At 36.9% G+C, this 15,602-nt stretch overlaps 1 protein-coding gene across 6 annotated transcripts in view; it reads right to left on the minus strand.

Annotated features, from left to right (window-relative positions):
• The window catches only part of IQCH (IQ motif containing H), a 74,177-nt gene that overhangs the window by 31,133 nt on the left and 27,442 nt on the right, over nucleotides 1-15,602 (minus strand). For all 6 annotated transcript variants that reach the window (XM_052809106.1, XM_052809109.1, XM_052809108.1 and 3 more), the window contains 4 exons: nucleotides 15,121-15,204; nucleotides 12,588-12,763; nucleotides 8,043-8,315; nucleotides 5,917-6,108 (listed from right to left, as the gene is read on the minus strand). In XM_052809106.1, coding sequence (XP_052665066.1) covers nucleotides 5,917-6,108; nucleotides 8,043-8,315; nucleotides 12,588-12,763; nucleotides 15,121-15,204 — 725 coding nt within the window. The remainder of the gene's footprint in view (nucleotides 1-5,916; nucleotides 6,109-8,042; nucleotides 8,316-12,587; nucleotides 12,764-15,120; nucleotides 15,205-15,602) is intronic.

Consider the following 15,602-nt stretch of genomic DNA (forward strand, 5'->3'; position numbering starts at 1 on the left):
TTTAAAACGTTGTATCGCGTTTCACAAACAACACACAGTTAAACTTATTTTATTCTTCGAGCTGCCTATGTGTTACTTTTTGGATTTTAGCAAAATAAACATTTTTAAAATAATCCAAGCAGGCATTTTATTGGATGCGATAACATTAACGGATTTCAGATTTCTTTAGTGCTCTTGCTTTATCCTCTCCTTCCACACTGTTATTGCTACAAACTGGCACTTAAATTCAATTGATTCAAAATATTCTGGATCCATATGGCCTAAAACCCTGGAGCTGAAGTTCTGATATTGCCTCACTGCTGTTTTCTAGCATTTGCCTCTACTCCAGTCCCCAGATGGTGGAAGTAACATTTAAACCTCCTTTCCTCTGCCTTGTACAATAGACCTTGGCACCATTTCAACTGTTTACTCCGGTAATTAACAGCACTGATACCACAACAATTACAACTCCTACAATCTTAACACAATAATGCTATGAATTAGTGAGAGCTAATGGCTGGAAGGTATAGTGGTTCCAGACTGCGAGATCTGTGCATTTTTAGAATAAAATAAAAGGTACAAACAGCACGCTTGCGGTAGACAATGATTACCTAGTAATTAGTTTACACAAAGCTTCCTATTTAATGGCAAAACGCTGTAATTAACGCGTGACAGAAAATCAAAGGGTACTTTGTAAGCATATGAAAAATTAACACTGCAGGCCTATAGCTTTATGTACTGATTAGAAGCATATTAAATCAATAGGACATACAAACCAACAGCTTGCATATCTGATTATTGCAAGTCTTAGGAATGGATATCATGGCTTTAATTTAACCAAGGGATACAATTATCATGCTTTATTTTACTTAAGATTTGAGAATCACCTGAAACATCGCCATGGCAGATCCACAGATATATTAATAAACTGAATAAGAGCACTACAGACTGTTCACAGGTACAGTGAACATTTAAACTATTTAGGATATATTGCTGACAGAGCACTGCCCATACTAGGAAAAAACCTGCAGCTGTATTGCTTTATAGGTAATCAATTTCTTTCTTAAGTCTTTGGGTTCTTGCCCTTTTCCTATTAAACATCATATCAGTTAGACGAAATTTTAAAAGCCTGTCAAAATGCTGTAAATGCATCTTCTGTGTATCTATCAGAGCTTCTGGCCCTCTTCAGGCTGAAAAAAATACCACACCTGCAATTGCATGTGTACAGTAACAGCAGCAGCAAATACTACTTGCTTAAGAACCCCCTCGGTAGACTTTAGGTGTTATACTAAGACGAATTCAATTGCTCACAATTTATTCCAGTTTCAGTAATATTTGTAGCGTTGCCCTAGAACAAGGCTGGTGGCATTACAAAAGGTGATTGGAGTGGTGAAAATGAGAATGGGTAGCAGAAAGGAAAAAAACATTGTTAGGAAGCTATACTATGTTCAAAGATGATCAGAAACAATACTGTGCTGGCAATGCCATGTTTCTAAAATTGTCTTTGACAGTATTACAGTGGGTTTTATTTTGACCTGTTTACAAACATATACTCTCTACTCTGAATTCCTTACTTCAGTAAAGAAACAAGATGTGGTATATATGCTTCAGGTTTCATATAGTGAATGCGATTCATTCAACCAGGAAAGAATCTGCTCACCACTGTTCCTGATTTTCAGATAATCACCAAGTTTATCTAATACTTATTACAGGACTTCTGAAAGTTGACCAAAAACTTTTTAATTTAAAGGAACAGCCAGCTTTTTGCATCATTTTATCTTAGCCTTTGAAACTGTAATTTTCCAATAGCAATCAATGCAAAATCCTGCAACCAGTGTCTGAATATTGCTTTATGCAACACAGACTAGAAGTTGGATTTTCCATATTTGTCACCTTTTGAAAAGATTTTGACTTCCTGTTACACGTTTTAGTGAATTAACCAAGATATATTCTATGAGGAAAACAAACCATGACAAAATACTGTGACACAACTGGAGGCAGTAAGATTTAAACACTCTAACATTAAAACAGTAGGCTGCCCAAGAGCATTAAGTAGCTTTTTTTTCTTCTACAACAGATAGTTAATGGAGAGTTTTGAAATGGCTGTGTAGCTATGGCCAATTATAATGGCTTATTGAGAGAACATTTGTTGCTTGTTTGTGTGTGTCTTGTTCTATTCTTGTACTTTCAGCTCTTTTCTTCTTTATACCCACACTTAGCCCTTTTTTAGTCTTCAGTCTGACCTTTGTTATCTTTAGGATTGCTGCTAGGTAAACTCATATCATATCGCTGGTCCTGGTGGTTAATTGAGAGTCACAGTGTAATAAAAGATAATTCTAAAATTAATTTGACTAGTAATTTAATCTAGTGATTTAGATACTATTTAGAGTTCTGTAGTTATACAAGAGGATGGGATCCCTGCACAGTCCTGTATTATTTTATGTAAAAGGGAGACTGTTGAAAGAAGAAAAAAGGCAACACTAACAGGAAGGTGATGTTACCTTTCCTCTAAAAGGGAAGAGGACTGCAAGCGTCCTGAGAGTTTGAGGTGGCGGTTAAGTCCCAAGATTTGAAGTCAGAGACCAGGAGGCATCGCAGACTTTGACAGCCTGGTGTCTGTTCAAAAACAAACAAAAGGCACCAAATATACTTTGTAGACCACTTTTCAATCAATCTTCAGCTTGAATTCTGAGTGGGCATCTGAGCATCTTTCTTGAAGGTCATGAAAGTATGGCTGTAAAAGGGCTACTTAGCCCCAAATCTTAACTCTGACAGTGGTCACAAGTGGATTCTCAGGGAAGTATGAAAACAGAGCAAACATATCCATTCCCCAGATACTCTCCCAGCCTCCAACAATTTGCAGCTCTGAATCCCTCTAAGCCAAAGACTGTGTCAGCCATAATAGTTAATAGTTTTCTCCTCCATGAATTTATACAGTCTCCCAGCAAGGGTCCATATAAGTATAGGTGAGATTTTTCCAAAAACTGAACTGCTGACTTCAGCAGGAGTGAGATACCCAGCTGCTTAGCATACTTTGGAATACCATATATTAATAAGTATTATGGATATCTTTCTCTAGATATTCCAAACAGACCCTCATGCAACTGTCCTATTATTTTTTCACTTACTCTAATAGTAGCAGAACCACATTTTTTGCTATGCACAGACTAACTGAAGCTTGAATTGGTACAGAAAATAGGTGGGAAAATCACAATAGAATGGTGTAAGAGCATTTCACACAGCACACATGCCTTACATGCATATGTCAACCAGTTAAAAATCTGTGAATTTATTTGCTCCCTACAACAATCATTCACATTGCAAGATACAATTGAACTGCTAAGGTGTCTCAGTACTTACTGATCTTTTTGCATGTAACTGGGGCCAGATCCTGACATTCTTTTTCACACTGGAGAATGTCTCCACAAATTGCCTCATGATTGTCAAATGTACACTTGTGGAGGCAGTAGTTCTCTTGATACTGAGTATCATTAGAATCTGGGCCTCAGGATGAAATTTTTTATAAGCTGACAGACTTCAGCAGTGCACAGTAGGATGAAGGCCTTACAGAGACATTCAGCATAGTTTGTGAATTCTACCCTTTGTGCAGCAGCAAAATAATTGTTCAGATAACTCAGATGCTGCATTAAGTTAACAAGGTAAAATACATCGATAATCCTGTCCTGCATTTTTGTTTGCCCAATGTTATGTTTGAAATGAGGAATCTAAAATCAGTCTCATTTTCAGATGGAATAGATTTTTACACAGTTCAAACTACGTTATTTTTAATCTGTTGCCTACTACATACCAATAAGGAAAATCTGGGTATCGTGTCTTAAACTGCTATGCAAATGATGCTATTTGTAAGTATTAACATAATTTACTGCTTACAGTCATATTCTCATTTCTAATAATTCTACCAAAATGGAGAGTCTTTTCACTGTACTCTTAGCCTGCAGGATAGTCTTTCATCAAGAAGCTGAATTTTTTAATAACCTGCCAGCATACGTTTTGTATGTGGCAGCCTATGCCGATGACACAATGTCTTCATTATCAAAAGAAACAGGTCTACATACTGTAATAGGACATTAAAGCATGCCTGTGCTCATAAACTAATGCTTTGATGTTTAAATGTGTATCATTACAATGGTATTCCTTAACAAAGGATGATTTTAATCCTCTGCTCTCAATGGTAATACTCAGTGGAGACTGCAATTCATTATATATAAAAAAGGTCTCCCATTCTACAAAAGAGGGCTAAACTCAGAAAGCAGAAAAATTTGGACACACATATTCAAACAAGACGTTCAAAATGGCAGCAAGTTTCATGCTTTGCCAAAGCCCACATTAATACTGGTCTGGATTTGTGGAAGCTTTCCTGCTGACTCTAGGAAATTAGATCAAATACGTTATTCTGTATGTATTTTCCAACTTCCAACAAATGTTTATGTTTAAGGGCTTCTAATGGGTTGATTCCTGGTTGCATCAAAGCTCAAGGTAAATGCATTATAAAAGGGAAACTAAAGACAGACAGTTATAACTACGTCCTTTATTCAGAGTCACGTAGCCATGAAAGAATTAAAAAGGCACAGAAACAGGAACACTAATACTAACACTAGGTAATACTACTTATACAGGGATTTAATACTAGCAAAGAACTAGACTTGATGAATCATGTTTTCTGCCCTGCTGACTCAGATGGTGGGAGCAGGATCTGGGTATATTCTGCTAGCTGTATGTCCCAGAGAGCTCAGTGGCCAGATAATGCTTCCACTAGGGTAGCTCTCCAGTTCTCCACACTGTTTGACTTGCGCAGAGTGAGGGATCTCTAGGAGATCAGAGAAATTAGCCCTTTAGCTTTATATAATAAGCTCTGTTTTATAATGTGGAATAATTTTGTAGTTGTCAAATGCAACAGAATTGTAATCAGCACAATTTGAAATTTTAATATACAATATCATTCAATCAAACAAAAATTTTGAACCAGTTTTGATTGAATTAAAAAAAATCAAAAGAGCTATAATGAGTTGTTTATGTAAATTAAACAATTCTTTCTGGATACATTCCTTCTGGCTTTAAAACCATTACATTAGGAATGAATTTGGCACAATATACAGAAATATCAAATGCTTATTGAAATTAACACATTTAAATACCAATGAATATTTAAACTACAAATAGTTCTCTGAATGCCAGAACTAATGAAGTGTAGGTTCATATAGATTTTTCTGTTGTTGAAATGTATAATCTTACAACCTCTCTCAATTGTGGATTCTTAGGAATCTAGTAGTGCATGAGTTCATGCTATACTGTTTCCCTCAGTTAAGTATCTACCTCTCCTTACCTAAACACCCACTGTAATGAAACATGCAGGACTCTAATGGTTTTGGAGACCTCAAGTGTTCTGTCTTATACAGCTGAAAATGGCTAACAGGTTTAAAAGTTATTATTGAGGAAAAATGTACAGAAAAAATGATCCTTAGAAAGCCAGATTAAAAAGTAATCAGTTTGTATGTGGTTTCAAATGGATTAGTATTGTTCAACTATATTAGTACACCACTTTGTTCCAATGATTCCAAGTTTCTATGCAGATATAAGGCTCTGCCGCTTATATACTTTCATTTATACACGTCCTCACTTGGGATAAAAAAACCACTAACATTTGCACATTATTGCATATGAATGAAGGGTTATGAGACCCAACTTATTCCACAGTTGGATGCCAGGTATTCATTTATATTTTGGAATATTTAACTGCTTCATTTGAATTACTGTTGCCTATTGCTTTGTACAAGCTAGTCTGGACTCTGTAATATCAACTCTTACCAACGTCTTAAAATGAAAGCTCCAAGAAAAGATTTACTGTGAGGAAGAACACCAGTGGACTATTAAGAAGCCATGACAACAAACAAGACACCCTGCTCCTTTGTTACTTACATGTGCCCACTTCTTACTCCATATCTCAGGGCTGTATCTCTGACGTTCCTTTTGAACCCAGTGGTAGCATTTCAAATGTGAGATAATGTCGCAATAGGCAGTGCCATTTCCTCCAGATTCATCATTCACTTTAAACAACCAACGCTGCACTTCCATGTTGTCAATGATCAGCTGGCTGAGAACACTAATCATCTGTGGAGCAAGCAATGACACAAAGATATTTTGCACTATGATAATATTAAATTGTTCCTCAATTTAGACTTCCAGTTCTCATATTTGGACTTGAAATTTATTTTCTAACTATGGTTTCTGTTTCTTAGAGACTCTAGTGTTGCTACAGTTATATTGGAGACTTAGCAAAAGCAACCCTGAACATTTTTTGATGAAGAATCTATGGCCTTCATCCTGTACTTGAGTCCACTTGGGCAGACTACCAAACAGCAACTGAGCACCTCTGGTGGTCATTGTATTCTGCAGAGAGGAATTTGCCTGTCCAGGCTTTCTTGTCCAATCAGGATCTTAGGTTTTGGATAATCAGTACAGCTCAATACATGTTTGTGACAGGGAATAACATGGGATGGACTACACTATTTGCAGAATCTGAGAAACAGTTGTGCCAGATTCTAACACCAGCCTAACATCTGTGAAATTTTCCTACTGGAGAGTACATTATAAGGTTATAAATGTATGAAGGAGTTACCAGGCAGGCTTTATAAAAATGCTAATTATTTATTTGTGTATGTATGCAGATTTAAATGGCTTTAAAATGCCTTTTGCCCAGCTGGTGTAGGATGCAATTAACTTCTTAGAAACTGCAAATGCCTTTGAACCTGGTAAAAGTATTACCAGATCTTGTTGCATTGGCTAGAGCCTTCTACATTTTTACACAGTAATTTTGGGGACTTTTGTTTATTTTTTTTAATGTTGACCTAAAATACAATTACATATGTGTTCCAGATGCTATTTGTGGCTTTTGAGAATCACATAAATGTGTTTTTCTTGATGACTCCCCTACAGTAATGGAAAGGATCAATAATATTGTAAGGACGGTACCAATCATAAAGAATCATGTGCTATCTTTAAGTGAAAATTGAATTGTGCTTTAACGTAGCGTCACCTTGCTCTGATTATTTAACCTAAAATGTCAGTATTTCATACAAGCAGACAACAGAAGTAGAACTTGGGTAACACTGTAGTATTAATCAAAAGTATTAGATTCAGATAAATTATTTAACAATAAATCAGTTGTTTTTCAGATCATTGATCATACATTTATTTCATTTACTATAGAAGCTGCAATGTATTTGTGTAGCTTAGATTGTTTTCACTGTTAAAGGTGATTAATAAAAAGCAAAGCAATGTGAAAAGCCTCTCTAAGAAGTAGGAATACCTACAAACCATGGCACTGATTATTTTCCTGTATGAGATGTAGCACCACTATAAAAATATTTTTTAAAAAATCAGTATGGATCATTCTTAGACATACCACTGCAAATTGCAAAATCAGCTTATAGAATGAAATACTGAGGCACTGAATGCAAAATAAACATATGTAAACTGAACACATTATAGAACACTCTTGAGCCTTGTAATTTTAGTGTAGTAATATTTTGTTCTTTTCTTACTGGTCATGCTAACAAGATAGGTGAATTTAGCAATGATAAGCCAGGTACAAGGTAAAACTCCAGTTGCAAATATGCTCAGTGAACCTCAATTTGAATAGGCTGACTTCCTAAGCAGAAGAAATTCTTCCTTCATCAAATACTTAGTTTCCCAGAAATCCCTGTTCTATTCGCGGTCAATGGTAAAACTCTTGTTAATCTCATTGAAGCCATGACTTCATTCATGGAGCAGCAACACAAACTGTTTGAAATAACTGGACCAAACACTCTTATATATTCTCAGGAAAGACCATGAAGAATACCAGAACAATTGTATTACTTCCTGACTAGGATACAAATTGCATTTAATTGGTCAGATAGAACCAAAAAAGAAATCATACATGATTTAATCAAACCCAGTTAGGGTCTAATCAATAGACTTGTTGCAATTGTACAAAGTTTGCATCCTATCAAGTGAAAACAGGCATCTGCATGTTGACACATCCCAGACCACGTCCTGCTTACCTGTTCATTGTTGTAGATGTCAGATGCTCCAGGAGGGGTTGGCACACAAGCACTGGCAAAAATTCGTTTACTTCCAGACTTGGTACTATAGAGATGAGCCACTTCTGGCACCGAGCCTAGTATAGGCACATTTAGCATGTCAGCCACTGCTAAATCATCTTTGTGGGGAACCCCTCCAATAATGTAGGCATCTCTGCTCTGGATAAGAATTTTTATTCTTTTGATTGTCTTGGGACTGTACTTCAGCTGAGTGGCTAGGCACATGTGATGCTTCTGTATAAAGATAACATTATTCTTGTTAAAAGGTGTTCTTTTCTATTCCATGAACCTAATTTATAATGTTGCACACAATAAATACATTATTAATAGCAGGCTGGGTTATGACCTATCCTGTAGCTTAGCAGTTTAAATTGATAAAAGCTGTTGGGGTGAGGCTCCATAATCGTGCACATCTTTAGTGTGTGGGAAATGGGCTCACTGGGAATAGAACTAATTACTACACATCTGTATTTATTTGATCCATGCGGAATTATCCTTCTGTCAGTCGGCAGAGAGGCTGGTGGCCTTTGGATAATAGTGATTCATCTCAGCAACACTTCTGGCATGGTTTAACTCTAAAGCTCCTAAAAATCAATACAAAAATGAAGAAAAACCCCTATAGCAGGGAATGTATTTCACCATACAGTTCAGCAGTATTTTAAGTGATTCTCTGAGAATAAAACACTTTGATTTACAAAAGCTTTCACTGATCACATTAAATTACTGGGGATATACATTTCCATTACACAGTAGTTCTGATAGCTACTGTAAATGCAACTGCAGAGTACTCAAGGAGAGGGTAGTATTTTTGTTGTTGTTTAAAGTACAAGGGTTTCAACTTTTTGGAAGGAATTTTTAATTTCTTCCAAAAAAGATCTATTGCTGAACAAGCTGTTCATGACAGATGCTATAACCTCTAAATTTAAACTAAGAATATTAATCACGGCAGGTGAAACCTCAAAAATATTTGCTACAACGTATCCTATGCATGGTCTGCAGATAACCCAATTATCTTTCCAAAGATATAGAGGCGCGCTGAGGTTGAGACAGATAGGAATGGACATCATGCAGAAATAGTACAAGAGACATCCACTGTGATAGATTGCCATAAACAAATCATAATCGTAAGAAGAAAATCTTCACATTGAGATTTCATCTAATTTAGGCCCTAGTCAGGGAAGTATTCCTTTTCAGGATAGCATAAATACCAGATTTGCTAGGGATTTCTAGGACTGGAGAACCCAGAATATTTTCCTTCAAAGTCCTGGATGCTCCTTCACAGGGACTGAAGTATAAATCCTGATTCCAATACTTGGATGGGGACGATGGTGGAAAAGGAGATGTGGGAGCCCCTGGAAGTGGACAAAAGAAATCCCCTTTTGCCAGTTCCTCAGCGCTTTCTCATACCAAACACATGGCTCCAAAAAGTGCCCAAGTGTCTCTGTAGAGGAGTCAGACATACTGCAAGGACAGTGAGGATATAAGTCAAAGAAATGAGATACTCTTCAAAGTTCTAGCAGAAAAAAGGGAGTCACAGAATTATAAGGGCAAAAAGAGCAACAAACAAGTTTCCTGAAGTCTTTTTCCCTCCATCGGTTTTAAAACCAAGACTCTTCATGTTCTGATTCATTTGTTTCCTTTCTCCTGAGCACTGGTATAAAAGCAGGGAGATGGCCCATTCTGTTGGTCTCATGGCAGAGTTCTGCCATGTAGAGAACAGGATCAATTTCCAGCCCCGGTCACTTGCTCCCTGGGGCCACGAGTGGTGATGTAGGGATGAGATTTGCTTTGTGTCTCTCAATAATGGATTTTACAGTTAATTAAGGAGTGCAGGAAACAGGCTGTAAAATCTAGTTCATTCCTGCTTTGAGAGTGGTATAGCTGCCATGACATATAGTAGTGTGAGTGAAAGCAGGTAAAAGCAGGAGAACTGAGGAATCCTCCAAATTCCAGCAGGTCTGCACAGAAGAGTGGTTAGGAGGTTAACCAAAGGGCTAGTTCCTGGTTCTCAAGCCTGTGGATTTTTTTTTTTAAACTTCTCAAGACCAGATAAGATGACCTTGGCATCAGCCTCACCATGATGAGCAAAGCTACCGCTACACTTTTGATACGCTACTAGCTGAGAATCAGCATAGTGTAACCCTTTGTTGGAAATGTTTCTCATGGCACCTGGATGCACTGGGTCACAAGAGGTCATTCTAATAGCTAGCAAATGCCTAAGGACAACGGTATATGGACACCCTTTCCTCACAGTCTCTCTCTGCCTCCCCTCTGCAGATGCCAAGGAGTACAGGGCTACCTGTGTCTGGGTGTCTTTTCCACAGATCTTCCTCCCATCCAGTTTCATCAAAACAATTAGGAAACCGGCCAAAGCTGATTTGTGCTTCTAGAATTGCTCAAAGGAGCCTGCTAAGGTGGCCTTCAAGCCATACTTTCATATATTAGGAATAAATTTAGATACATTAGGTACAACAAAAGCTTTTTATTAAATAACCCAGAAGAAATATCCTTAACAAGAACCTTACACGGACAAAATGACAGCTAAATCCACGGTCACTGAAGCCAATGGAGGACTACGATCAGTTATGAGTACACATTCTTCTCCACACAAAAGAGACATTTCTTGGACACATTAGTTAATAGATGGTAAAGAACACATGCTTAATGAAAACAAGGTAGTTTGAGGACTTTTGCATGTAAACAGGTGCACCACACTGAACAGCCAAGGGTATACCTCAACCTGGTATCACGTGAAACCTGTGATTGCCCATTCTTTCTGATGGCACTTGGCACTAATACACTTCCCAGCATTCCACAACTGCGTGAGCAGCGTGATCCATAACCATGAAAGAACCATGTAGCCCTTGTAACTAAGGTAGCTCCCTACATCAGAGCATGTAACTTTTCCCAGTAAATCATAGCTGCATAATAAATTTTCACAAAGCTGTTTGCTCTTCACCTGGAAAAGGAACTTTGTTTGGAATATTTCAACAGAAATGGGAAGAGTGAAGGCTATACACAAGAGATGCATGCCTGAAAACAACCTGCTTTTACACTGAAACTACTTCAGCCGAATCACCATGACCAAAATTGTCCATGAAAGACATTTTCCATTCCTGGACAGCCTGTCCATGTTTAGCAGCACCTTTTATCCATAATATGATGTGGTTTAGATTTTTTTTTAGCATGTTTTATGTAGAAGGCTTCTTAAAGCTTCCAATATTTGGTAGTTAATACTGGAAAAATAAGCCAGTAGCCAGAGAAAAACCAGCTACAATTGTCAAAGTGCAATTTAAAAAGAAAAAATATATCACTGGTATTTATCAAGGATTTACCATCCCAATAATTTCACTTTACAAGGTGAAGGCCCAGCACAGGCAGCTGTGATTCTTGTAGGTTTCCAGTATTCAGATAAAAGGACAATACTAAAGAAAAGCCACCTCCTAAAAACACAAATATCATCTTGATGCTTTTCTCCAACTTCAGAGAAAACAGAACACATTCATACCTACAGAATTCATTTTAACTACAGCAAAACTATCAGACAGCTCTGACTCAGGGGTCTCTCCCTACACAGCAAGAGACCTAAGCACTTTTCTCACATAGGTGCTTGCAGACTAGTTCAACAGAAAAGGATTCATAGATATATGCAAGTGTTTTGCTGAACAGTATGCTACTACAGAACTACATTTGAAACCCAACACATTTATAAAACATAAAAAGCTGCTTTACCTTCTGAAACTATCAGTTTAAATCAGTACATGGTATAACCAATACTTGTTCAACACAATAACTAGAAGAGGGTTATTAATATATATCGAAAACAGGAGCAGGGCTTCAAGCATAGACCCTACAGATATAAATGTACCACAAAGTTTCATAAAAATCAAATCTCAGCTAAGACACTGTGGACTTAATATTTACAATATAAAATTATTCTCCACTGTAAAGAGTCTTCACTGCCCTGCAGTATTTTCAGAAACACTGTACGTAGTGTACATTAATTAAGGTGTCTTTTTAGACCATGTTTTAGCACATGGATTTAAAACTGACTTGACAGGTTTGGAACTAATATTTCTGTATTACCCAACCTAAGTTGTTTTAAGTTCTGTTCTTTAAGAAGCTCCGCATTGGATTTAATTGCAAGAAGCACTACGAACACATGAATGATTGAATGCTGGGCTACTCAGAGATAAAGTTTGAGTAATAAGAATGGTTTATTGCTACGATTTGCTCAGAGATATAAATCTATCAAGTTCCCAGTCCCAAGCATATAGTAAGAAGGGACAGTGGTCTACAAATAGCCAATATAGGACTATCTCAACTAAGTCTATAAAGCTAAACCAGGATATTTATTTCCAATGCTCTAACTAGTAGTCTAATCAGTAAAGCCCTTAAACTTGCAATAATATTTCACTGATGTGTACCAGAGCGTTACAAGTTATAAAATTTCCAATTTAATTTTACTGCATCCCTCAAGCTGTAGTAATTAGAAGACAAACTCACAGGGAAGCTGTTTATAGCTTCAGGGGTGAGAATTTTGAACCTGTCCTGCAGGTCACCCATGTCCTCAGGGTTCCCAGATCTAACAGCTGCCTGCAGACCCAGGAGTTTATTGTAATACTGCAGTAACTCCTCACTCAGATGAAGGGGGCAGATGTAGATGACGTCCACGTTGGCATCTAAAACAAAGGGGCACAATATTCATTACTGGAAGAAAGGTAGACTCCATTCAGAACAGTAATCTGATAATTCCTGATCACGTGCTAACTAACAGCTTCCCTGAAAGAGCACTGGAAATAAAAATGAGATCTGTAATTCCCAAATCTTAGTGGTTTAACTGCTTTTTCTGTGCTTCAGCATTTCTCTGAAGACAGGTCAGTAACCCAAAGAAATAGCTAGTTTTCGGAATTCAATCTGCAGAACATATTGGGGGCAGAATTTTGAAAGTGTTGCAGGGGGATTTATATGCGCGACTCACATTAACATCAATGGGAATTGCGCACTGCTTTAAAAATATATCCCATTAACTTCAGTAAATTATAAAACTGAGCTATTAAGTTTAGAAAGCTGATGAAATTGCAATTTCATACGCTGCCTGGATTTTGCATGGCCTGTTCCTATTCTTGTCCTGTCCACATAAAAGCTCACGGTAGGATACCATTAATAACTATTGCTGAGCATGTGAGTGTGCAGATTAGCTAGTTAAATACCACAGTGTGAAAATCTGTTTTTCTGCATGTAGAACAACTTGGGCTGAAAGACAGTGTATACACAAACACTTAGAGGTGAGAAAGTGAAAGTCTCTAATATATGCCGTTTTGGAAAATTTTAACTACTTGGCTCTTATAAAATATTAATGTTAATGGATGAGCTAATGAATTAATGGCCTTTGCAACATCAATAGAATACACTGCCAAAAAGCACTCATAGATTTTGATTCAACTCCTGCTGAAATTAGTAGGAAGTCTTCCATTGTCTTTACTGGGCGCAGGAACAAGAGCCTGGAAAGCGCCAGGGACAACTGCTATTACATGTGAATGAATCGGAAGCAAAGCAAGTGTTGGACTAAGGAAACCTAACGTTATAGAGGAATAAGATATCCCATTCATTCACTTTGTTGTGCCATACTGCTGCAGGCAAACAACCCACATTAAAAATATAAGGCCAGAACCTCAACTGAAGCATTAAAGCAGTACAGCATCCAACAATCAGCCCTCTATCTGAAGCCCCGACAGAGCCTTTATATAATACAGTTCATTACCATATAACTTTTTAAAATAATTAAAAGAACAGTTCACTAGAACTGTTAGTCAATACTCTATTGCTTTTAGGCATTTACTCAGACTTGCAAAATGAGCCTGAAAATTTACCAGCTAGGGTACAAAAAGATTACTTGCCAATGTTGGTTGTAATGCTGAATGGACTGCACTGTCAAAAACTGACAAGCTCAAGTGAATTTGTTGAATAAAATGCTGCAACACATTTTACTACTCTTAGCACTGCCCTATAAAGAGATACACAAGTTTCCTTTGGACATAGTGGGGCTCCAGAGACAGATTAACTCAGAGGAGGTCACAACAAGCAAGGAAATCCTCTGGTATTCTAAAGAAAAAGAAAACCAATATGGTAAATATCAATGCTCTTCGGCCAGGCACAGGTAAAGCATCTGATCTAGTTAATAATTTAGTTAATGTTTAACTAGCTTGTATCTTACTTATGGTCTATTTTACATTTTACAGCAGAACCAATCTTCATGTTCACCGATTTTAAAATGAGAAAGAATGCCTGTTAAATGTGTTGACTTTGTCCCTTTAAGTTTCTAACTATCATTTTAGAGACAAAAAAAATCTATGTTAAAAAAATAAAACTGTACTGTGGAAAACCAATATTAGTGCCTAGATAATATATAAAGGCAATTACATTATTATTTTAGGCAAGTGTAAATTTCTGGATCTAATATATTTTTGTTACAAACTTACTAAATAGCATTTATAAAATAATAATGATACTGAAATATACATGAATCATGTAAAGTATGTCATTCCAGGGAGCCAATGAAGTTGGTCACTGACAAATAATATTCTTCACTGCTTTGCTTAAAAGAGGACTGTCATTCTAGGAAAAACTTTTAAATGTATGTCGTTTGCCTCATTTGCTAATTTAAAAAAAATTGGTTTAAATAAGGGCTTGCTCTGTTCTAGCACATCTTTCTCTCTGTATGAGCCTGAATGAACACTAGCAGAATTAGCTACCTAATTTTGTAGAACACTAAACACTTTTGATCGTTTGTGGTGCTCAGCATGCCACAGGATGAAGCTGCTTTACCTTATCACGGAGTTGGAAAGAATCAGCATGTTTTTCTTATGAATAAAGTGGACAGAAGCAAACGCCATAGCAGATAAATTACTTTTGATCTTACGTGTTCTCTATATTTAACATTAATACAAAAAGAAAGTCCTCATCAGTCATTCTCTTTTACTCACAATTATGGGCAAATAATGATCAAAAAATAGGCAGCCAACAGCTCATAACATACCCAGTATGTCACACAGCCTTCCCATCTGCATATTCTGTTGGAGAGCAAGATCAGGAATATGCTCACGGATGCATTGGGAATATCCTGGAAAACAAGTAAAACCCCCCACAAACTGTATTCAGAAAACCCCTGGTACATATTTGAAAGAAATCAGACTTTTGGATTAAAAAAAGCTGTAATAGAAGTATTTCAAATCCCAAACATGGTCTAGCACTAATTGCATCATCTTTATGAATTTACTTTTATTAGTGAACAGATGTAACATCATGCTTTTATGTCATGAGATTTTAAATACAGACCTAAATGTTACAGACCTATAGAGCTTTATGAACATGTAGACTGAGTATATTCTTTGGGTCTTCTATGTTGCTGGATTTTTTTTTTAAGCACTGAAAAAAAATGACACCATCATTAAGCAAGAATCCTGGTACATTTTGTCCTTCTCACAGATAAAAGGCAAAAACCCCACTTCATTAAGGAGA

This window comes from Harpia harpyja, chromosome 14 (genome assembly GCF_026419915.1).
Source record: "Harpia harpyja isolate bHarHar1 chromosome 14, bHarHar1 primary haplotype, whole genome shotgun sequence".
Lineage (NCBI taxonomy): Eukaryota > Metazoa > Chordata > Aves > Accipitriformes > Accipitridae > Harpia > Harpia harpyja.